This window comes from Linderina pennispora (assembly GCF_002104995.1).
Source record: "Linderina pennispora strain ATCC 12442 chromosome Unknown DL89scaffold_113, whole genome shotgun sequence".
Lineage (NCBI taxonomy): Eukaryota > Fungi > Kickxellomycota > Kickxellomycetes > Kickxellales > Kickxellaceae > Linderina > Linderina pennispora.
In genome coordinates, this window is record NW_024468361.1 from 352 (window position 1) to 23688 (window position 23337).

The following is a 23337-nucleotide window of genomic DNA, read 5'->3' on the forward strand; positions in this document are numbered from 1 at the left end:
GGAACCCGGACTTTTTCAACTAGAATGCCTTCTCCGTAGACTCTTTTCAAAAGTATATGAACGCGCTTTCAGATAATGCTAATTGCTTTTATGCCAACCAAGAGCACGCATTGAAATCATTAAACCCTGACTGCGCGCTAGAAGCACATGAAGTAGCTCCTAGATTTGACGCGGTAGTTGGATTGCAGCGCATTGTTTACAGCTTGCCGTCTATCGCTCACCATCTGCATGTCTGCCTCTCATTGGTAGATGCACGTGTGCATACCAGCCATGCACCAAGCCTCCCCATTTCTGAACCTCTATCCAGCAGGGGTCGCCAGATGGTGTGGTTAAAAGGATGGATCCGAAGTAGGCTGACGGAGGGAAAGGTGTGCAGAATGCACTGCATGGCTAGGCAGTCTCCTTTTCTGAGGATATAAGCGTCTGGCGCTTTGGCAGGCAATCCTACTCGAAAGAACAGGGCTAGGCTGTGGAAATCAGCGCACTACTCTTGGAATATGGAGCGGCGGTGAGTTTAAAGGTTAAATAACGGAAACTCCTGCCAGTACAAAGCATAGGCAATTCAAAAATACTGAGTGAACTCACCACGGTAGCAAGGGGTTCTGCTAACCACCTGTTCAGTCAGCTTTTCTTCAACCAGTGGCCAAAGTACCAATGAACACATTTCTCACCCGTCTCCCTGTGCATAGTATCCGTACCATACATGCACCCACAAAAGACACTGTGAACACCTCACAGTTGAAAACACAGAGTGAAGATTTGCATTCCGTGCCACCAAGGCAGGAAAACAACCGCTCGTGCATACTTCCTACCCAGCGCACCCTCTTGTAGCAGGCGAGGAGTGTCCGAAAGCAGGATACCATCCTGCCAAGTGGGTATTTGCGTTTCTCCAAGTAGTGGCTTACCTGTTCACCTGCTCACCTGTGCCTCTATGTCGCCCTTCCTGTGCATGCTCCAGCAGCTAGCCAGGATATCATTGGCTTGCCGGATGGCCCTGGGCTTAATACGTCTATATATGGGCACACCAGGTGGCCGCGTAATCGGATACGCTTTTCCATGCATTTGCAGCTCCTTCACTTTGAGGAACCGTGCCAGTACAAAAAGGTTATCAAAAAGCAGCACGCTGTGTAGAGTATTTCAAAAGGGGGTATGAAACTCAGGAGAGCACCGCCCACCCTGCCTCTACTCCTCATCGCCTTTCCCATTCCCGGACATCTGGCTATTTCTGCTCTACTTACTTCACCGCACCATCTTCTCTAATTCTTCTTAAACCGTCATCACCCACCTTTCTCTTCATCATGGCTCACCGAAGTGATGGTCGTGACTGGCGCTTTGAGCTGCCTCTCAATCCCGTGAAAGTCAGCGAGAACTCGGTTGGTCCTGTCTCAACGATGAGCGACTACTTTTACGTGGAGAGTTTCGTCAAGACATGTCCAACCCGTGTCAACGAGCTGACAGCCAACGCCTTCACCGTCCTGATCCTGGAGAGTAACGACCCCTGTGACTGCAATGACCCCTCGTGCGAAAAATCGCACAAGCGCATATGGCGCTCGAACCTGCGTACAATTGACCTACTTCGGAAGCGCCATCTGATTAAGGAGTTCCGGGTCATCGCACACGGCGTGGAGTAAAAAGCTGCTGAACATCAATCAGGAGCTGACTAAGCTTGCAGATTCTCTGGGTGGACCCTTGGCAGCTGTGCGTAAGATTTTATTCCTTGGTAGAGGATTGATACAGGCAGGCTATGAGAACGTGGATGCCAGCAACACAGATGCCGAAGCTGCTGCGAAATTGATTCACGCGCTTTTTCCGAATGTGAGCGATCTCACGAACTATCTCTTTAGAAAATGGGGAGTATCAGCTGGCTACGCTAAATTGCCAATGATTGTCTGTCAGCTATTCGAACAGACTTTCATGAAGTACATACACCAGCTGGAGGCCCTTCAACTTCACCTCATAACGCCTTTAAAGTTTCACAAATTCTGCGAGAATTTGGCGTCTCTGTCGATCAATATCAGGCACGTTTACTGGCAAACCGATTTGCCATTAATACCTACTCGTTGTCTGCGGCTGCTCTACCTGCTTGAAATTGATGCTGCCATTCCTTGGCATCTTTTTGATTTGGTCAAAGGACAGCTGGTTTTTCAGAGCCTGGAGAAGGTGGAATTTAAGTTCATCGTGGACGCTAGAAGCAAGATTACGTTCCCTGGATATCAGCATCCTGTCATCTTCCCGGTGCTGACCTCCTTGCGTGTCACCAACGCCATAGGTGTGTACGACAATATTTACGCATATTTCACTTCTAACAAACTCAGCAGGCTGGTGGTTAAGGATGACCCAGATGCTTTCGAGCACATCGATTGGCGTGTCCTGCAAACTGTGCAGCGGTTTGAGATAGAACATCCCACAGGGGAGTTCTACAAGCGCGAGTACTCATCAGACAGTATTCAGAAACTGTTCGCCCAAGAGTCCGCAGTCCGCGAGGTTGTCATGCTCGGCCCGGTCTACTACATACTACCTCGCACCATCAACTGGCACAATCTGGCCTTGCTCGACATTGCAGTGGCCATTGCCGACAAGGACATGCTCGGCAACATGGTGGCACAGCTGCCGCACCTGGAATCACTCCATATCAACTGCGTGTCGATGCTTACAAAAGACGCTTGCGACACGGTTTACCCCGATCAGAAGACCGTTCCTGAAGGACTCGAAGTGACTATCGACGAGGAGTACGCTGAGGAGAACCCATACCGGGCGCTCAGTTGGAGGTTGAGGCTGCTTGATATCTACGCTGACAAGGCATTTGATGTGGACGGGTTCTGCCAACTTCTTTGCCGCTTGCCGCGTGTGACGAGCTGTGCGATCAATGGCACACAAGCCGCAGAGGTGAATCGCTTGCTGTATGGCCACTATCTAATGAAGCGGTATATCCACTTTTACAATTACTATGCGCCTTATTAGCCTCATCTGTTTTATTAATATTCTACTTTAACAAACACCATTTTAGTATACAAAAGCAAGTAGGTGAATAACACAAGTCACAATTTACCATCCTATCTATTCTAAAAATGGCCAGGTGCTTAGGGCCAGTGCATCAGCATCACAAACTGATATCACTATTTTTGTTGTCATTCTCTAATACATGTTGTTCTCTTGTTGAGGACTGGCACAAGGATAACTTCGAAGGAATCTGCCCTCTATTTTGTTCATTCTTCATAGAAATCACACATTGCAGTCCTGATTTAAAATGTGGTAGTTCGTTGAGTGGTATTCAGGGTTAAATGACAAGATATAAAAAACCCAATCAGCGCTTCAGATACCTCAACCTACTTTTCCTTGCGGTTTTTCAGTTTTCTCTCTATCTAATCAGACAATTGCTTTGTTTTCCTTGGTTCAACTTTAATAATCGATACATGGAGGTGTGAGATCAGTGCGTGTTTTCGATAGGGTTCTATTTGTCGACTATATTCCGGATATTGGTTTTGCATGTATTTTAGACCATGTCAGCACTGATAGTGGAACATGAAGAAAATAAATGGTGCATAGCGAGACAGTGTCATATTGTGTTTGCTATACCTTGTATTTCGGCTCACTCATTTCCGATGCCAGCCTGCTGAGCTGATTGAGCCATAGGTAGGATACAATCGGGTTGACCGGATGAGCTTGGCATCTTAAACACGCCACCTGGGACCTGTGTCTGTTGTTTGCGTTTGGTTTAGAGCAGCTTCATCTGACAGTGGCTGTCATATATGGTCAAAACAAAAGCTAAACAATCATCTGTCTATGCGGAAGCAGCTCGGGGTTATGCGTGCCTCACACCTCAAAATGTTGCGATGCATGAGCAATTCGGATACTGGTGTGATAAAGCCATATAGAGTAAGTCGACTGGAGCGTATGCGGCAGTATGCATCAATCATCCACTCAGTCCGGGCATTAAAGAATATCTCTTCGCTTGGGCAAAATAAGCCCCTCTCAGTAGAAGATAACTCCTCACCAGTCCTCCAGCTCAACTCCTGGTTATTTTGCTAGCATAGCTGGGACCAGATTTGTATAGCAGAGGCTCTATATTCAGTTGTTTTTGGACCGTTCTGTCTCATGTTTGGCAATCCTGCGGATACAGAGCAATGGCGCCGCAAACTAGCAGCAATGAACGCCTTCTACACTGGAAAGGAAAACATTCGCTATAGTTGTTATTTTCCTTCTTGTCAATGACCATTTTCAAGTTGTTATGGATGCTCTGAATATGTGCCACAAGCTGTGGATACTTAAAACAGCAAAAGCAGTGAAGAGCTGTAGGTTGCGCCCAGTATTTCAACTAAATCATCCCTTTTTGAGATGATGGATATATAAAAACTGATGCAGCTCTTCCACTGAGGCTATTTAACTGAACTCAAATTTTCCTTCAATATTTTCCTGCACCCAACTTTGATTAGTGTCATAATATTCAGTCGATAGGAAAGTCAAGATCATGGCCACTCAACTCTCGAGCACTCTTGTTTTAAACCGTGCAGGCAACGAACCTGATGGAGAAACAATTGATCCTTCTACTCCTTTTTAACACTTGTATTGGTAGCTACTAGACCACCGGGTCTACCGCCTGAACCCAACATCGCAGTCGGGAAAGAAGCCAACGCTCACCCAAGTAGCATAGGTTATAGCGAGAGGCGGGAATGGTTACTCCATAGCCTTTCGCTGAAGTCACTGCCTTCCACCGAGTGCGATTACCTCTTTAAAGTATATCTTGCATCTTGAACCTACAGAAGAAATCCTGGAAAGTGGGTTAGCACTAGTTGCTGTTCTTATTGTGACTGGTGCGGTTTGCAAGCACAGATAGTTAACAGGTTTGTATTTGTCAAGAGGTCGAGAAAATAAATGCAAAGAGACTGTCGAGGAGAACGGAGAAAGACATGGAGAACATTAGTGTGAAGTGAATGGAAAGGCGGGCAGCAGGTGTCTGGGCATATAGCCTCATGCTGCGCAATGTTGCAGCATCAGTTTGATGCAACCGGTGTGCATAGCAAAGAAAGGTCATTTTCAGACTCAAATATCCGAGTCTGACTGCCCATTCTCTCCAGCAGGATCAGGGCACACGCTACCATGTATCTGACTCGGTTCAGCCCTAGCCAGCCAGATGCGTCTCGGATCCAAAGTGCTGTGCACACGTCTGCACCTCAGGTAGACATTTGTCTCTGCAGGGGATGATGCAGGAATCAGCCAATCCTCATGCGTCATCCGTACACGATGTCTACGATAATGGTTCGGTCTGCTAGTGGGTCTGCGATGAGTACGATGGAAGGTGCTCTGCCAAAACGCTCTTACTGGACAGCGATCTACCAGTAGATGGAACATATCCCCAATTCCGTCAAATTTCAGGGGGTTGTCCTACATCTTGGATGGAGGGCCGTGGATCGCCGTGGCGAATGTCGGACATGCTCCAGCAAATGCACTGGCTGCGTGAAAGGACTCAATGGGCTGGGTGTGTTTGGGAAAATTCACACGGGCAAGCACAAAAACCTGTAGTGGTCTACTAAGACGTATAGTTCCTGGCATTTGTTTGGCGCACAGACGTGCATACAGCGCCCAGTTTTGTGCAGCCGCTATTTCCTTCGGAGTATTGGGTTTTGCTTGTCTCCCTCTCCTGTCCTTGCCAAACATTCCTTTCACGCTACACAGGAGCATCTGCGGGGCGCGGGGAGTGATGCGCCATGTTTTTCACCCCCATCTTGGCAGCAAAGACACTAGATAGGGAAGGTCCGCAAATACGGGGAGGGGCCAGGCGGCCACGTTTCAGGTGCAGCTTCTAAATAGCACTTTGCGCCCCGTCTTCTCGACTCACAACAATATATAAATGGCTGTCGCTAGACGACATCATCCCCCATCGCATTCTGGCATCTTCAGCTTCTCATCGTACACTCCTTTGTTACTTCCCCCCTTAACTCCCGCAACTCTAGGAGCTGTCTAGTAAAGAATGCACGCACTGCGTTTCTCTCCAGCAATCGTCGTGGCTGCCATTGCCGGCTGCAGCGTTGTCCAGGCCACACCCATCGGCGGACCAGTCTCCGGGCCCGCAGAGCAGCGCGGCACAGATCCACCTTCAATACGCCTATCTCCCATGGTATAACTTTGATGTCCCTCACGGATATACCTACTGCCAGGCAAGCTACCCATCTGCGAGCACTACACTGCCGTTCCCAACGCTGAGCTCGAGCTTGTGCAGCTTGTTGTTCGTCATGGCGACCGCACCCCGTAATGCAATCATACCCCACGAGGACACCACCTGGACCTGTGACGGTGTTGATGAGGACACGTATCTCCACATCGCTAACCCGTCGGCCAGAAACACGACTGGGTCGTTCAAGCAGGTAATCGAGATCCCCAAGTGGAACGGCAAGTTCGGCTTCGAGAACCAGTTCTACAAGGGCTCGTGCGAATCGGGCGAACTGACTGACAAGGGCAAGTTCCAGCATTTCCAGCTTCGGGTCTCAGCTGCGGAGCATCTATGTTGACAAGCTCAACTTCCTTCCCAAGAAGCTGTGCGATCCGGACATTATCCACTTCCGCTCATCATATCGTCTGGCGCACCAAAAACTCGGGCGAGAGCCTGATTGGTAACCTCTACCCTGGTCGCAGCATCGAGTCCAATGTGGCCATTCCTCTGCACACCTACCCACAGAGCATCGAAACGATGCTCGAGAATCCGGCCTGCCTGCCCTAAGATCAAAACCAACCTTGCGCAAATGACTGCCTCGGCCCAATACCAGAATTTCCTCAAGGACCAGGCGCCCTTGATGAAGAGGCTTCAAGATATCATGGGCATGCATACTTCCGATTACACGATCCACTTGGTACTTCATCCTAGATCGTCTTGCTCACTCGCAAGTGCCACGGGTTCAAGTACCCGTGCAACAGCAGCGGCCAGTGCGCGACAGGAAGGCGATGTCGAGCAGGTCATCCGCAATGCCAACTTTGAGCTGGCGTTCAAGTACCGCGACAGCTCGATCTCACCCGAGTATACACGCTTGGGACTCGGCTCATTCCTTGGCACGCTCAAGGAGCAGATGCAGAGCTTTGTTGCTGGAAACACCGGCAAGCTCAAGCTCTCTCTCTACTCGGCCCACGACACCACGATTGCCCCTATCCTCGGCGCCCTGAAGGCATCCAACGCCGACATGCTGTGGCCGCCGTATGCCTCGAACCTGGCGTTCGAGCTGTGGAAGAAGAAGGATGGCAGCCGTACTGTGCGTGTCGTGTACAACGGCCATGTCTTGCAGTTGCAGGAGGGCCAGAAGTGGTGCGACCTCAATGCCTGCCCGATCGACACATACTACAAATACCTCGACAGCCACATCCCAACCAACATTGTCAAGGAGTGCTCTACACAATAGTCTCGAAGCATGGTACAACCTAACAAAATAATTTACAATACATAATCTAAACCTGTGTAAGGGCTCATTAGATGCTGGGCCACCAGAATAGGTGCCTAAGAATAAATATCAAAACAATTAAATGTGGAGAAAGGCAATGTCCATAAATGGAAGCAGTGATGGGAGTAGAAGGCCAACGGGGCAGAAGGATAATGTACTGACATGTACAGATTAAGCATTGCGCATATATGATAAGTAGAAATATCGTGGGTTTTCATGGAAATACCAAGAATCTCTTTGTGTGCTGAGTTACTCAGGATAGATAAAGCTGAGAGAGTGGCAGGCGGATGCCAGCTTCTTGTTCCGCCCGCAGTATTTAAAGTAAACTGAGGCGGTATACGCGAAGATTTATAAATGAGAAATAAGAAAATACTAAGCAGCTAAACCGGTAAGAAAAAGAGGAGAGCTGTTTCAGAGAAGAGCTCAGCGCCACATAGTTGGTGAGTCGCCAGGTCAGGATTTCCTTAGCACAGTGACTTGCCGATTTGAGACAAACTATGTAGTCCATCGACTAGTGTCCAACATTAATGTTTTGGGATTTCTGTGGGATAGGAATTGGAATATTTACATAGAGAAATCAAGAGAAAAGCTGTGAGGCTGCTAACACGACACACACACACACACACACACACACACACACACACACATATATATATATATATATATATATATATATCTCTCTCTCTCTCTCTCTCTCTCTCTCTCTCTCTCTCTCTCTCGGTTGTGAAGCTAGCGTCCCCGATATATGATTTGATCGAGATACTTGTGCTACAGACATATGTCATTCCTGTTAAAGGTCCAAGTTGCCATTGTTTACAGCTGGACATTAACCTCCACTGCTATGCGTCTGGTCCCCGGTGTCGTCCCTGCTGATTTTGTCCACATCGGTACCCAGCTTTTATTAAAACCAACAGTCCTTTTTTAATAGCACATACATGTACACTGGCAGCATTAATATATTTATATAATAAACCCTATTCAAAATCACCACCACAGGCACATATGCAGCCATCAAAATGCTCATTTGATAGTGTTGTGCAATGACCTAGTGTTGCGCGCGGCATTTGTAGTTTTCCTTTCTCTTTTCCTTTCCTTTAGTCTTGAAGTCAAAACCTATCTATCCTCCATATTAGCACAACAGACTAAAGCTCGATGCATCCATGTCAGACAGTACCGGGAAGATTACGCGGTTTTAGCCATTTTAGAGTATCCACGATGCTGCCTATAGCGTCACGCAGAAGGGACGCTGATCAAGTGATATTCCGAGAGATAGTTAAGCAGTTGATGGTAAAAGAGTTCAGAATGAGGGTGTGGTTTGGCCTGGGAATTTGCCACATTTGAGGGTGCCATTCACTTCCGTTCTGAAAGAAAAAGGGGATAGAATCGCCAAGATATTGGCGGTTTGTGTCATATTTGCTGTCCTTGGAATGGCCACACAAGCCAGCATCACCCTGGACACTTCAGAGTCCAAGAATTACAGCTACCAGATATGAGGGGATATGTATGAACAAGGTCATTCGGGACATGGAAAAGTGGGCATTAGATTATACCAAAAGCACAATATGCGTCATATCTTTCGAATACAAAGTACTAGAAAAGCGTCAAAAAGTATATTGAAGTATTTATCAGGTAATAAACGGAATGCAGGATCATAAGAGCGAAGACATGAAAGGGTGTAAGGGGCAAGATAAAAAGGCATGACATGAAAATGAGATGGCATTATGGAATTCAGAAGGCCGCAGCAACAACTGCCGCAACAGCAGCAGCAACACCGACGACCGCACGTTCACCAGCGCCGCTAACAAGTGGAGCAGCACTACGCGATGATGCCTTGCCCGATTTGCCGTCCTCATCGTTATCCTCGCCGCCCCTGTCCTTTCTTGCCGAACTCCTGGGGTCAATCGTGGCCATGGGGCGGCCACCAAGTGCGGTTTGCTGCTGGACCGGGCGGATGGCAGCGGGCAGGGCGGGCGATGGCTGGTAGCGGGCGCTGATGGGCGTGAAGGCGACACCTTGCTCGGAGAACTGCGAGCAGATGCGGTAGCAGGTCTCGCGCTGGTCTTCGGGTGCAGTGCTGCATTGTCTGGCACACTCAGCGTTGACAGTGGTGGTTGGCTGCGGGCCGTTGAGGGCAGAGGCAGCAGCGAGGAGTGGGAGGAGTGTGAGGATGTTCATGGCTGCGGGCGAGAAGGGGAGGTCGTGAAACTAGATCTGTATAATGAAAGAGGGATGTGTACGTCGTTACGCGGGGAGTGAGAGGTGGCAGGGGATATGTTGTTTGCGTAAGGGGTTTAGAGACTGCAGAGTGGTGGGGGAGAATGAAACAGGGAGGAGGTGAAGGACGAGAAGGAGTGGCAGAGGGAGGGGGTGTCGCTTCTATATGCAGATACAGCAGGCAAATGTTTATCGAGAATTCTTGAGATTTAAGGCCTGGCCAACGTTTTCTGCTCTTCTGTACTGCAGCCGATTCCCGCTAGAACATTTCCGCCGACTCTAGTGCGCGCTGTCGAACCAGTATTCTGTTTCACTTGCATATGTGACGGCTCTTGCTGTCCAAGAAAATAGTGCAAAGGTAAACGCATCAGGCCGCTGTATCTCCCTGCCTAATCAGTGAACGTTGGCGGACTGGGCAGTAGCATCGGAGGCAGGTAGCATTTTCCACAGGCAGCCCATGTACTCTTCTGATACCTCGATAGCTCCGCATATTCGCCATGTCCACAATGGAATGGGGGACCGATTCGTGGTATTACTACAATTCTACGAGAATATACCGCGGAATTCTGAGGAGTGTCAATTTCTTAACGAGTGCGCATGGGGACAAAAAATCTAGGATGGTAGACACATTCTAGTCGTATAAAATGCATTTTTCTACTTGGAGCTGGCGTGAGCCGAGCTGGCAGAGTCGCCGTTGCTCTGGTTCAGCCGATCCATGGAAATGGGCGGCGGCAGGACCTGGGCGCCCTGCGGCGTATCGCGCTTCTGGATGTTCTTGGCGTGCGTGTACACGAGGCCGGCGGCAAAGCCCAGCAGCACCGCCAGCACGCCGCCAGCCGTGATGGGATCGGGGAACCACAGCATGGCGAACAGCGCAATCGGCAGCTTGTTGAGGGCGCCGATCATCGAGTACGTGGTGGACGAGGTCGTGCGCAGGCACCACGGCGAGCAGTACGAGATAGCAAAGGCGGCCACGCCTGATACGAACATGCCGCGCACAAACGAGTAGAGCTCCGCCGAGTTCACCGGGTTCGAGTAGTAGCCCGTGAAGCCAGTCCAGTCCTCCATCAGCAGGCTCATGACCATGTACAGCGGCAGCGTCAGCAGGTTGTTGAAGTACACGGTGTCAAAGTCCTTAAAGTTCACCTGCTTGATCACCTTGCGCATGTGGATCACAAACGTCGCCGACGCCAGGCAGTTGAAGCTCATCCAGAAGTACCCGTGGCCGTTGAACGTGATGTCGTTCCAGGCGCCCACAAGCGACGACAGGACCATCAGCGAGAACGAAGTGAGCATCAGCGGCGTCACCGAGGCCTTGAATACCCACTTCTCGCCGTACGCGACCGCGATGATCGTTAGGTTCTTGAAAACTGTGAACAGCGGCACGTTCAGGTATTCCAGCGCCTTGCCACCAGTGTACAGCATCAGCGCCTGCGAGCATGCTACCGGGAACCAGGTCATCGCGTCCTTCTTGTTCATCGCCCGGTACTTCACGTTCAGCCCGACGTGGTGCGCCAGGACCATCAGCGCGATACTGCCGAACGCCTGAACTGCCAGCATGAAGAACACCATGTGGTACTCGAAGCTCGACAGAACCAGCTTGTTGACAAGCGTCATTGTGATGGACGACCCGCAATACGCCAAGATGGGAATTGCGGTCTGGAGCATTGTTGAACTCATTTTTCGGTCTACGGAAATAATATCGTCTGGTTCCTAAGAAGTGCTGTTTCTGCTTCGCGTCGTCAAAAGGGGAGAAATGAATGTGCGTGTATGGCTGGGAGAAGGAAGGGGAAGCGGGACACTCTGCAGGCGTGTGTATGAAGCAACAACGGAAGAGAGAGGGAGGCTGGAGACAAAAGAAAGAAGGGATCGAGAAGTGCAGAGCGCAAACAGTGCTTTCCTTGTTTTCTGGCTTGCAGGCTGGCAGCCCGGTCGCGTTGAAAATTTTTGGGGAGGCTGGCGGCTCTCTTTGGTCACGGGCGCATTCCATCCAATCGGCGGGCAGCGTGTTGTTTTAGACTCTCGGCTCAGGTCACCACTGTGCGACGATGCACCCGGCTGCCGTTCCTCCGTCGTCCAGACGACCAAGATGATTATCTGTAGATATTGAGATTGTCTCCTCCACCCAACCCATGGCACGCACAGCCAGCCCTCTCAGACGGCGCTACAGACCAGCAGTGCAGGTGTAGAGCGCCCGAACACGCTCCACACGGATAGGTAGACTGCCAAGCCGGGATTGCCTAAGGCGAAGAACGCAGCGCCGCTGACGAGTTGCATGCTGCCCAGTACCGCAATGCCCGCGTGCTGCCTGGTGTGCCTCGATTGGAATGCCACTGTATGAATGTGTGCACATGCATCGCCTACTGGGTGTGTACTTCCGGACTGTTTCCTTGTCTACATCTGATCTGTCATCGCATTTGATCTGCAGGGCTTGGCGTTAGCATGGCTGTGACATACGATCTCTTGAAAACTTAAGGCTGATTACGTTCAGGTGCTCTATCAGAGCTCCATTTCTATCCACACTGCACTTTAGCCATGATGTTTTCATGATGGGTACAGTTCCAAACAATGCGTCCAGGACAGAGTTTTATGCAAGTGATAGATGTATTGAAAACCACATCACAAATGAAAGAAAGTATGAGCAATGACTATATTATTCTTGCTGTTATTCAAAAATTAATGGCTTAATATAGCCAATCGTCCTAACAACATGAACGTAGTTTTGTTACATCTCTGTCTTGCAGCGCGTTGGAGCCCATACGTGTGTTTATTCCTGCTTGCCTCTAGCCGGTGCAAGGCATGGTACGGCCGGCCAAGCACACACAAGTATTGGTATGAGTTTAGCCATACAATTGGCAGGAGGCTAACAGGGGCCTTTCTGTCAATTATCGCATGCAATCAGCTAATAACTGTGAGGATGTGCTGGTTTTTACCCTATGTATACGTTGGCCAATAGTTCGGCTTTTCTTTTCTTATTCGAACATGCACATAGCAACAAGCATAATATTATGTTTGGACGATGTAGCATATATTGGCACAGCCACTACATATAGATGTATTATACAATTAGGTTGTCTTGACTATCGGTGTAGGGAATGCCATCTCGAAGATATAAAGCTGCTTTATCTGGAAGGTATCCAACAACCTGAAGCGTCCTCTCATTCAATTCCTGGGAAACACCACGTTCAGAAAGTGCACCTTTCACCGTAGATAATATATCGTCTGGAACAGCCAGCTTGAGGAGGGAGGGCAAACCAGATACCAAAGTGCACATTGCATCAAGAGAAGGAATCGTCGGAATATGAACAACACTTGAGAATAAGATAAGCTGAGTAAGGGTGTTGTTCCAAATGGGTGGTGGTGTTATGTTTCCAGTGTCGTTTCCAGTGTTGCATACGGCCCCGACAAGGAGCCAGCGCAGATGAGGAAGCTGAGGGAGAATATGAGTAAGATTGGAGAGATATACTGGGAATTGAAGACATAGCTTTTCTAACTTTGTCCACAGAATCGTATCAGGAAGTGGAATTGGTAAGCTTGTGTCAATACGTATTTCAGTGATGAAAGTTGAGAACGGTTTGCTGAAAATATCCTTTACGAAAGACACCGTAGCTTCGTCATGCACCTTATTATTCCAGTTTCTAATAGAAATGTGTAGAGTTTGAACATCTCTGAAGGTAATTATTGCAGGGAATTGGAATCTATCAACCATGTCAACAATAGTGGCAGTCTGTATTGGCGCGTTCTTGAATAAAGCGAGGGTGTTCGAATCTTTGAGTGGATAGTAATCTAAACGCATATCCTTCAGCTTTGGAAACGATATAGAAGGAAGGTATGTATCAGATTCATCTGTTGACTCAGATATTTTATGATAGTGGTAGATTTCAAGCTTCGTAAGATTCTCAAAAATAACTGACCCAGGCAGATAGCCTCTGAAGATGTGCCATGAATGTAGAATGTCAGGATAATATAGGCTCAGATACTCGAGTGAGGGTGCAAAAATCCTAGGGATACGCTCAGCACTCTCGCTGTTGATGTGAAGATGCAGTATAGTGAGGAATGAAGAGAAGTATGTGTAATCGAATTGTGGAAATGTAAAATCGACCAAATCTATTGTTTGCAGCTGTGGCAAGTAAAAGTTCAAAATATCACCGAGCGGGAATGCTGGGGGATTATTCAATGGGTATCTGGATGCTCTATGCCCCAAATATGTCACATGAGGGAGGTGATTTACAAAATATTGTGAGGTTTGTGACAGTCGTTCTCCGACATCATCAGCTATTGGGAGTTTGGTGTCTGGATCCTGCTCTGTTTCAAGGGGATATTCCATAAAACGTATTGCTTCTAATCTAAGCCATTCGACAGTGCTGAATCCAAATGTTTCGAGGATGTCTCCAAGAGAAGGAAAATCGATGATACAGTCTCGAGATGAGATAAGAAGTTGCTGAGTGTAGTTGCTGTTTTTTGATCGTACGATATTTGAGATGTTTGTTCTCCATAAAATAGGGTGTGGTGATGAGGTTGCGAGATGTATGCCTTTGGATGCGAATTGGTCAGAATAAGAGGTGCTGCCATATAGAAGTAGCTGCTCAGCTGTTGGTTTGTGGCACAAGATAATCGCGGCAGTGCAGAGGTTCGCTTTTATAGTGTACCTCCAGTGTTGGCAAACCTGGTTAAGCTGGAGGAATGAAATATAGATGTCGATATCATTAGGATTCATAAGGTGAATACCGCTGCGATATATGTTGACAGCTTGTCGAAGAATATATGGTCTCAGTGTTGCCCAGTTCGCCATTAGTGTGAAAAAGCGAGTTTGTGAAGAGGAGTAGAAAAGAACTGTGGTTCTTGTCAGTAACAGTTGACAACCCCCACTTGTCATATGCATGTCAATCCTCGTCGACATTTCCCTAATCCTACTCTACCATCCGCAATACTCGACCTCACTCGTTTACACGGGTCGCATAAATCTAATATCCATTGTCGATTTTGGTATGATCAAGATACTGCTATATTACTGGCTGGAGGAGTGTTAACATTCATACGTGTTTATCCCTGCTTGCCTCTAGCCGGCGAAAAGCATGGTACGGTCGGCCAAGAAGATACGTGTGGATATGTTGGCCAGTATTCCATCATCTCGATTCTTAATCGAACATGTACATAACAACAAGCATAGAATTATGTTTAAACAATGTAGCATTTATTGGCACAGCTACATCACCTAGATGTATTATGCAATTCGATTTCCTTGATTATCGGTGTAGGGAATGCCATCTCGAAGATATAAAGCTGTTCTATCTGGAAGGTATCCAACAACCTGAAGTGCCTCTTTGCTAAATTCTCGAGAAATGGTGTGTTCAGAAAGTGCACCTTTCGCCGTAGACAACATATCGTCTGGAACAGCCAGTTTGAGGAGGAAGGGCAAACCGGATACTAGAATGCACATTGCCTTAAGAGAAGGAATCGTCGGGATGTGAGTAATACTTGAAAATAAGATAAGTTGAGTGAGGGTGCTGCTCCAAATGGGTGCCAGTTCTGTATTCTCTATGCGATTTCCAGTGTTGTATATGGCTCCAACAAGAAGCCAGCACAGATGAGGAAGCTGAGGGAGAATGTGGATGAGATCGAAAAGGTAGACGGGGAAGTTGAGACATAGCTTTTCTAGCTTTGTCCACAGAATCGTATCAGGGACTGGGATTGGTAGGCTTGTCAGAATGAAAATTTCAGCGATGGAAGTAGAGAACGGTTTGCTGAAAAGATCCTTTGCAATAGACACCGTAGTTTCGTCATGCACACTAGTATTCCAGATTCTTATAGAAATGCATAGAGTCTGAACATCTCTGAATGTGGTTATCACAGAGAGTTGAAATCTATCAACCATGTCAACGATAGTTGCAGTCTGTATTGGCGCGTCCTTGAATAAAGCGAGGGTGTTGGAATCTTTGAATGGATAGTATTGTAATCGTAAATCCTTCAGCTTTGGAAACGATATAGAGGGAAGGTATGTGTCTGATTCATCTGTTGACTCAGATATTCTGGAATAGTGATAAATTTCAAGCTTCGTAAGGTTTTCGAAGATAACCGACCCAGGCAGGCTACCTCTGAAGATGTGCCACGAGTGTGCAATATCAGAATAATATAACCACAGTGTCACCAATGAAGGTGCAAAAACTCTAGGGATATGCTCAGCACTCTCACTGTTGATGTGAAGATGCAGTATAGTGAGGAATGAAGAGAAGTATGTGTGATCGAGTTGTGGAAGTGTAAATTCGGGTAAAAGCAGTGTTTGCAGCTGTGGCAAGTAAAAGTCCAACATATCACCAAGTGGGAATGCTGGCGAATTCTTCAGTGGATAGCTGAATGCACCATGTATCAAATGCTTCACATGAGAGAGGTGTTGTATAAAATATTGTGAGGTCTGTGACAGCCGTTTACTGACATCGTCAGCTATTGGGAGTTTGGTGTCGGAATCCTGTTTTGCCACTTGTGGATCCTCAATAAGACGTATTGCTTCCAATCTAAGCCATTCAACGGTGCTGAATCCAAATATTTCGAGGATATCTCCAAGAGAAGGAAAATCGATGGTACAGTCTTGAAATGAGATAAGAAGTTGCTGAGTGTAGTTGCTGTTTTTTGATCGCACGATATTCGAGATATTTGTTCTCCATAGAATAGGGTGTGGTGATGAGGTTGCGAGATGTATGCCTCTGGATGCGAGTTGGTCAGAATCAGAGGTGCCGCCATATAGAAACAATTGCTCAGCTGTTGGTTTGCAGCACAAGATAATCGCGGTAGTGTAGAGACTCTCTTTTATAGTGTCTCTCCAGTGTTGGCAAACCTGGTTAAGCTGGAGGAATGGAGTATAGATGTCGAAATTATCCGAACTGCCTAGGCGAATACTACTGCGACATATGTTGGCAATCCGGAGTAGAATAAATGGTCTCAGTGTTGCCCAGTTCGTCATTAGTGTGAAAAACGAGGTTGAGAAGAGGAGTAGGGAAGAAATACAGCTTCGGGCAATAATAACTGCCAAGTCACACTTTTCACACGTATCCATCATTGTCCACATTTCCCTAATCCTACTCTACCATCCACAATACTCGATCTCACTCGTTTACACGGGTCGCATAAATCTAATATGCATCAGAATAGCTGGTATAATCAAGATGTTGCTGCACTGCGAAACAGCTCATATACTGAAGTTGCGCAGCATTTGCCTGTAAACGAATATATTTAATACTGCCCTTACTTCACAACGACCACATACAAAAATCACATATACGTGTTGATAATACATGTAGCCAAGATGCCTCTCACTTGATTGTCGGCCAGTCTGGGACATTCTCCCTGTCGACCTGATCCAGCACGGGCTGAATATCAAACAGCTCAATAAACTGCTGGTCCATGGACCTTGACTTTGGGGCCGAGAACCTCCGGTACTCGTCGAAAATGCTGGTATTCGACCACTCCTGCAATTTCCTCAGACACCCAACCAAGCACCCGGTGCGGTGCTTCCCCTTGTTGCAGTGGATCAAAATCGGATGGTTCCGTTTGTCCATCAGCGTCAGCAGTGCTTCGCACATAATGTCTTCGGGGATATCGGCAAATGGCTCCTTGTTGCCGGCGACGCCAAACTGGAACAAGGTGATGTTGTTTTCGGCCAGGAATTTTTGGTTCTGTGTCGGGTATTCCTCGAGAATCAGCGTCAGGATGGATTTGAGCTTGAGCTTCTGCAGGAACGCGAAATTGCGCTTTTTCGGCATGCCGCTGCGGTAGATGTACGGGCAGACCATGGAGAAGTTCTCGGGCGGGTACATGTCCTCGGGGAATTCGAGGTGCGGGTCGTCGAAGGCCTTGGTGGGCAGCACCGGCGTCATTATCGAGACGCTGACCTGCGGGCTGGCGCTGGCCCCGGGCTGCACATGCTGCGGTGATTCGGGCGGCTGCTCCATAGGCTGTGTTTGAACAATGAGGGGGTGGAAAAGGGGAAGCGAAGGGGAGGCGGGTGTTTGATCCAATTGTTGGTTTTCTTTTTTTTTTTTTGCAACACTAGCAAAGTATGACATGGAATTGTGTGATTGCGCAAATATGGTTATCCAGCCGTTCCCAAACAATCGGATTGCGATATCTATTCCGGACGGTCCAAGAAATGCTACTGCCCGGGCTGCCAAAGAGGCGGACAAGAAAGCTGCTGCGATATTAAACCGAAACAGGACGTTGTTGAGCTAATCTGCATGTGGTCGAGGGGTGAGAGAGCCGGTGGCCAGATCCGTATTTTCCTCTGCAAAGCACTATTTCTGCAAGCGGGCGTCTGGAAACAATGGCGGCTGCATTGCAATAAGGAAGCAAGTAATTTCGCAAATAGAGTGGGCAGCTTGGGTGACAGAGCCGGGCGATCCTCCTCCATGGGTGCGTGGTGGGAGACATTGATTTTGCACATGCAGAAAAGGGGAGCAGAGAATGGGCATGGCCATGGTGCATCTTTGTTCGCATGCTCCCCCTTGGGCCGCGTCGAGAAAGGTGCTGCGAGGGGAGATGGGCGCTATAATGCCGATTCTCTGCTCCTTTTTAGCACACTGGGCGACATTTCTCTGCCAGACACTTTTATATTTCGAGACCGCAACAGCATCTGGGGTGCCACCAACGTGTGACTCCAAATAGCCCATCTTCAGTAACCACCATCCCCAGAGACCGGTTTAAAAGGAGCCAGGCGGTTTCCTGCCAGACGTGTCCGCGAAAACATAAACAACCTTTTTATTTTCCAAATTTCTTCACTCTTCCCTCCTCCTCGTTCCCCCCAAATCTTCATTTCTGTTTACATATTTTCTTTTACTCGCCTCTTATACCCTGCCATGAATTCAGCACAACAGCGGACAGACATGCAGGTGAGCCAGCAGCCGACCAGCCCGTCGCTCGGGCCGACGACACAGGCCGGCGAGCCCGTGTTCCGGTTCTATCTCAGCCCGCCGCAGCCGCAGCCCATGTACCAGCCGCTGCCGGGGGTGTATCCGGGCTACGGCGGCTACCTGCCGGTGTCACCGGCGCCGGGCAACTACCAGCAGTACTACGGCCCGGCGATGCCGATGCCGGCGACAGCGGCACCTAGCATGTACTACGGGCAGCGACCCAGTATGGCAGGGCCGGCACCGACCACGAGCCCGGCGCCGCAGGCAATGTACAGCAAGGCAGAAATGAACGACGCCACGATGGTGGCCGGGGAGCTGGATGGCGGGCGGGCAGAGGCGCCGACGGGTGGCTACGGCATGGACGAGAACGGGCAGTATATTGAGATAAAGTTCCCGTCGATGGGCCGCGCGGAGGGGTCGCGGGCAGTGGGCTCGGCGCCAGCGGCGGAGAAGCCGGCGTCACTGCCGACGCCGGTGGCCGAGGCGAAGCCGCAGATTAGCGTGTTTGACGAGGCGCAGTACGTGGAGCGGCATATGGAGGATATAGTGCTGGACAGGCAGGCGTATTTCTGGAATATCGCGAATTGGGATGCGCTGGACAAGCGGGCAACCAGCGATGTGTTTCGGTGCGGCGGGCACGCATGGCGGATCCTGCTCCGGCCGTTTGGCAGCTCGCACAAGGGCGTGTTGTCGTTCTTTCTGGAGAGCATGGACGCGCAGCCCGGAAATCCGGATGTCAGGATTACGTGCAAGTTCGTCCTGGCCGTGGCCAACCCGAACGACCCCACGCATAGCACCAGCGGCTCGGCTTACCACTGCTTCACGCAGAACAACCCGAACTGGGGGTTCACGCGCTTCATGAAGCTGGCCGAGCTGCGCACCGGGCTGACACCTGGCGCCAAGCCGTTCATTGAGAACGGGGCATGCACCATCTGCGCCTATGTGCAGGTGCTCAGGGACCCAAGCCAGTGATACCGAAAAAGCCTAAATGTTGCATTTTAATGTAATGCCCAGGGGTGTTTTTTCCTGAACTTTTCCTGTTTCAAAAACCTATACTTTTAAGCACTTTTGTTCTACGCGACCGTGGTCATTTCCAATGTGCCGCCAGTGTGCGTGTGTGCAGCCTGAGCCGCCGCCCGGCCGTAGTACGCAATCAGCGCCAGCTGTCCGGCACACAGCCCAGCGCCAATCGAGTTCGGAAACAGCATGTACGGGTCATTATGCAAGTACCCGTAGACCGTCCACAGCACATTATTGGTGAACGCCAGCACCGTGACCGACGGCAGCAGCACCGAGGCATCGCGCAGTCTCACCACGCTGCCAATCTGGCTGAGCGGCGAGCCCAAAAACACCAACGTCATCAGACAGCATACCAGGCTGAATGCATCAACGGCGGCCGGGTCGGTAGCGCGGTCGACCAGGGTCACCAGTACCAGAGCAGTCAGTGCAGTGGCCAAAACGCGGGTCTCGACGGAGGCGCGGCTGGGCGCGTAGTACCAGAAGCAGCCGAGAATGTACGCGGCGATCAGCGTGCCCAGGGAGTTGACAAAGGTGATAGTTGCGTCGGCCTTGATCAAGCCGTACTTGAGCCAGAGCACTGAGCTCAGAAACGACACCAGGAACTGCAGCATGGGCACGCTGCTGTGCGACTTGCTGGCTCGCCGCAGTTCTGTGATAATCGAGAGCTGACTCACGAACATGGCTATTGTGGCCCCCGACGCGCTGATGGAGACCAAATTCATTTGCAGCTTTTGTGAGATGTGGAAGAAGAAAAATCGAATTTGAGCGAAGGCGGCAGAGAGAGGAAAGAGGGCTGCAGGAATCACGAGTGGCACACTTCAATGAAGCATCTGAAGCTGCGCACGCAGACCACACAGCAAGGGTGTTTATTTTCAAAGCTACTGCCGCTTAGCATACACAGAAATCCGGATCTCCTCAGGCGATCATCTCCAATTAGCGCCGACGGCGACTGGAACTGCGACGGCGACTGGAACTGCGACGGCGGCTGGAGCTGCGCCTGCGTGGCCTGCGCTCGCGGTAATAGTAGTCGTCGTCCTCGCTATCTCTGCGGCGACGCGACCTGGCATACCGCGCACCGGCATCTCTGCTGCGCTCCCTGCTGCGCTCCCTCCTGGCCCTCTCCTCCGGCCGGTACTTCTCCTCAACACGGTCCTGTGCCTCCCTAACTCTCCTCATGGCCTCCCCGGGTCTGACCTTCCCCAGCACCGGCCACGCAATCCCCTCACTGACGGTTTTCCCCGCCTGATTCGCCGGGTCCAGGCTGCTCGGCAGCGATGCAACTGCCGCCAAAGTCGCCACCTGCGGCACCGCCGGCGCCCTGACCATCGGCTTGTTAATCGCATTCTTGGACCGGTTCACCTTCAGCGCCCGCTCACCCATCACCTGCCCGTTCATTGCCAGCGCATTGTTGGCCGTCTGCGTGTCGGCGAACTCGACAAAGGCGAAGCGCGTCATTTGCTGCCCGTCGCCGGCCATCTTGACATACGCCACGGGCCCGCAGCTCGTGAAAAACGTCAGCAGCGCGTGCTCGTCCACCATGGCCGGGATGTTGCCCACGTAGACCGTCCGCGATATCTCCTCTTGCCGCCCGGCCTCGGTGCATGTGCGACGGTAGCCGCGCGCTGCCATCATCGCCACCACCGGTGCGTTCGCCAGCGCCTGCCCGGGCTGCGAGTCGCCCAGCGACGTCACCGTGAGCGCGCGCTCGGCCAGCTCCGTCCCCGACAGAAACAGCGCCGGCTTGACTGACGATGCTGAGGCGAACTCTATTGTCGCTTCCTGCATGTCGCTGGTCTTGGTCAGCGCCAGCGCCTTGATTTCGCCCAGGAACTCAAACAGCGTCCGCAGCACCGCCTCGTCCACCAGCAGGGAAATGTTCGTTACCTTGACAGAAGCCATTCAGAAGAGAAAAAGTAGCAAAAAAAGCGAAGCAAAAGAAAGCAGCAAGGATTTTCCTTTGGGTGCATGGCGCGCCTATGCTTTGAGCTTGCAAGCCTCCTTCTCCTCCGCTCTCCAACCCCTTTCCGCGCTTTCTTCCAATGGACGACTACTCGAATGAATACACATGCCGCCTGATCAGCAAATGCCAGGCCTGTGCGCCCTCAGAGCTGAACCAGCCGTTCTGCAAGCTGAACGGATACAAGCAGGAGGTCGCCTGCGAATGGAACGGCACCGTGCCAAAGGACTACCAGGACTCGCACCAGCTGCCCGAGTACCAGGAATGCGCCCACCCCGAGGAGAAGGACCGCAGGGACTTTTTCCGAAACGAATTTCTCTTCATCGTCCTCGGCATTGCCGCCTTCGCCGTGTACGTCTGGCGGAAAAAGCGCATCGGCTACTCCAGGGTCTGAGGTCCAAGGGCTGTTGACATTTTTTGTAAGAGAGTACATACGGTTCGGCTAAAAAGTAAAAAGTTGATGTGGTATGGAAAGAGGGAAGGAGAGAGCCACTGCGGAGCATTAGTCTGCTGGCGTAGGATTCCGGTCCTGCACCATGTGCTGCTTGAGCTTGGATCCCCGCGGCGGTGTGCCATGAAGCACATGCTCGTCCTGCTGCTGCGCGGCGGGCGGCGACTCATCCGACACGTCGTCGTCGTCGTCGTCATCGTCATCGTCCTCCAGCAGCGTCTCATTCAGCTCGTCCTTGTCCACCACGCGCTGCCGCGGCTTCTTCGCGCCGTTCGCTGTCGGAATCGCCATCGGCTGCGTGGCTGCCGCTGCTGCCGAGTCAGCCGCATCAGAAGCACCAGCCATCGCCTCCTCCTGCTCCTGCTGCTCCTTCAGCGCCTTCTCCGCCGCGGCTTCGTTCATCAGCGCCTCCGCCTGCTGCCGCTTTGACCAAAAGTTCGCCTCCACGCGCGCCATGCAGCTGCTCAGGTTCTCCATCAGCGGCTTCAGGATCTCAAACGAGCACAGCAGCTGCTCGTTCACGTTCATCACGGCCCCCGAGTTGTCGAACTCGCCGCAGTAGTTGGGCGCCGAAAACACCGTCACCAGCTGCCGCCCGTGGAAAAACTCGTACCCGTCCTCGACCACCATGTGCGCGCGGCAGATCAGGTCAAAGTCCATGCGCCGCAGGAAGTCGGTGATCACGCTCTTGCCGAAGCAGTACGAGACCCCGCGCTCGTTCTCCTCCCAGTCCGCTGCCGTGTCGGACGGGTCGGACCACAGCAGGTCGTTCAGCACCCCGTGGTCCGGCACATCGCATGGCCGCGCCAGCTGCCGGATCTGATCCATGCTGGTCAGGTCTGGCGACAGCCCGCCATGCACGCAGAAGATCTTGGATGCCACCACCGCCGCAATCGGCAGCGCATTAAACGTGTTGATGAACGCCTTCCACACCTTGACATTGCACCGGCGCTTGCACTCGTCGTAGAACCCATACACCCGCGTCACATTCGCACACTCGTGGTTGCCGCGCAGCAAAAAGAAGTTGTCTGGGTACTTGATCTTGAAGCACATCAGCAGCAGGATCGTCTCCAGCGACTGCTTGCCGCGGTCCACGTAGTCGCCCATAAACAGGTAGTTGCAGTGCGGCGGATACCCGCACTTGTCAAACAGCCGCAGCAGATCCGTGTACTGCCCGTGGATGTCGCCCGTGATTTTCACCGGCGCTGCCAGCTCCAGCAGCGTCGGCTGCGCCAGGAACACCTCGCGCGCGGCCTGGCACACCGCGATGATCTCAGAGTTGCGCAGGCACACGCTCTTGGTGACCTTGCCGCTGAACCCGGCGTCCAGCAGCCGGAAAATCATGTCGTCCACGCTGAACTGCTTTGGCTT

General features: G+C 50.8%; 5 protein-coding genes across 5 annotated transcripts; 3 read left to right on the forward strand and 2 right to left on the reverse strand.

Annotated features, from left to right (window-relative positions):
* Nucleotides 1–1896: 1896 nt before the first annotated feature.
* DL89DRAFT_272590 (uncharacterized protein) lies at nt 1897–2660 on the forward strand (the record flags this gene model as incomplete). The annotated part of the gene is made up of 3 exons (XM_040888994.1): nt 1897–1953; nt 2080–2417; nt 2516–2660. Coding segments are annotated over 3 exons (540 nt in total), but the record flags the coding sequence as incomplete, so codon positions are not given.
* Nucleotides 2661–12229: 9569 nt separating this feature from the next.
* DL89DRAFT_42144 (uncharacterized protein) lies at nt 12230–12649 on the forward strand. Its single transcript, XM_040891643.1, has one exon. The coding sequence runs from the start codon at nt 12349–12351 to the stop codon at nt 12592–12594; it is 246 nt and encodes an 81-aa protein (XP_040739204.1). The 5' UTR covers nt 12230–12348; the 3' UTR covers nt 12595–12649.
* On the reverse strand, nt 12341–13488 carry DL89DRAFT_272594 (uncharacterized protein). Its single transcript, XM_040888995.1, has one exon. It carries the CDS (start codon nt 13432–13434, stop codon nt 12697–12699), a length of 738 nt encoding a protein of 245 aa, XP_040739205.1. The 5' UTR covers nt 13435–13488; the 3' UTR covers nt 12341–12696.
* Nucleotides 13489–14656: 1168 nt separating this feature from the next.
* On the reverse strand, nt 14657–16791 carry DL89DRAFT_303379 (uncharacterized protein). Its single transcript, XM_040890867.1, has one exon. It carries the CDS (start codon nt 16699–16701, stop codon nt 14863–14865), a length of 1839 nt encoding a protein of 612 aa, XP_040739206.1. The 5' UTR covers nt 16702–16791; the 3' UTR covers nt 14657–14862.
* Nucleotides 16792–21597: 4806 nt separating this feature from the next.
* On the forward strand, nt 21598–21909 carry DL89DRAFT_297634 (uncharacterized protein; the record flags this gene model as incomplete). The annotated part of the gene is made up of 1 exon (XM_040890754.1): nt 21598–21909. The coding sequence occupies one exon, from the start codon at nt 21598–21600 to the stop codon at nt 21907–21909; it is 312 nt and encodes a 103-aa protein (XP_040739207.1).
* Nucleotides 21910–23337: the final 1428 nt, after the last annotated feature.

Excerpts from the sequence above, each read along its gene's own strand:
- DL89DRAFT_42144 (XM_040891643.1), top strand. The coding sequence starts at position 12,349 with ATGAACGTAGTTTTGTTACATCTCTGTCTTGCAGCGCGTTGGAGCCCA.
- DL89DRAFT_272594 (XM_040888995.1), bottom strand. The coding sequence starts at position 13,434 with ATGCGTTTAGATTACTATCCACTCAAAGATTCGAACACCCTCGCTTTA.
- DL89DRAFT_303379 (XM_040890867.1), bottom strand. The coding sequence starts at position 16,701 with ATGTGGACAATGATGGATACGTGTGAAAAGTGTGACTTGGCAGTTATT.